The sequence below is a fragment of the Volvox carteri genome (assembly GCF_000143455.1).
Source record: "Volvox carteri f. nagariensis unplaced genomic scaffold VOLCAscaffold_1, whole genome shotgun sequence".
Taxonomy (NCBI): domain Eukaryota; kingdom Viridiplantae; phylum Chlorophyta; class Chlorophyceae; order Chlamydomonadales; family Volvocaceae; genus Volvox; species Volvox carteri.
This window is the reverse complement of record NW_003307545.1, coordinates 5,088,217-5,089,096: the sequence shown is the minus strand read 5'-3', so window position 1 is coordinate 5,089,096 and position 880 is coordinate 5,088,217. Positions and strand designations below refer to the sequence as shown.

Sequence of the window (880 nt, the reverse complement as noted above, 5' to 3'; positions counted from 1 at the left end):
TCTGAGGATCCCCCTGGCACCACGGACGTCACCTGCACCACGGACATCAACCGCATCACGGACATCACCCGCACCATGGATGTCACCCGCACCACGGACGTCACTGGCATCACAGACGTCACCCACACCACGGACGTCACCCGCATCACGGACGTCACCTGCACCACGGACATCACCCGCACCACGGACATCACCCGCACCACGGACGGCACCCGCACCATGGACGCCACCCGCATCACGGACGTCACCTGCACCATGGACGTCACCCGCACCACGGACATCACCCGCACCACGGATGTCACCCGCACCACGGACGTCACTGGCACCACGGATGTCACCCACACCATGGACGTCACCCACACCACGGACGTCACCCGCATCATGGACGTCACCTGCACCACGGACGTCACCCGCACCACGGATGTCACCCGCACCACGGACGTCACTGGCACCATAGACGTCACCCGCACCACGGACGTCACCTGCATCACGGACGTCACCTGCACCGTGGACGTCACCCGCACCAGGGACGTCACCCGCACCACGGATGTCACCCGCACCACGGACGTCACTGGCACCACGGACGTCACCCGCACCATGGACGTCACCCGCACCACGGATGTCACCCGCATCACGGACGTCACCTGCACCATGGACGTCACCCGCACCACGGACGTCACCCGCACCACGGACGTCACCCGCACTACGGACGTCACCCGCACCACGGACGTCACTCGCACCACGGACGTCACCCGCACCACGGACGTCACCCGCATCACGGACGTCACCCGCACCACGGACGTCACCCGCACCACGGACGTCACTCGCACCACGGACGTCACCCGCACCACGGACGTCACCCGCACCACGGACGTCACCT

At 66.8% G+C, this 880-nt stretch overlaps 1 protein-coding gene across 1 annotated transcript; it reads left to right on the top strand.

The window, feature by feature from the left end:
• Nucleotides 1-136: 136 nt before the first annotated feature.
• Nucleotides 137-346, top strand: VOLCADRAFT_35915 (uncharacterized protein; the record flags this gene model as incomplete). The annotated part of the gene is made up of 1 exon (XM_002946236.1): nucleotides 137-346. A coding segment is annotated over one exon (210 nt), but the record flags the coding sequence as incomplete, so codon positions are not given.
• Nucleotides 347-880: the final 534 nt, after the last annotated feature.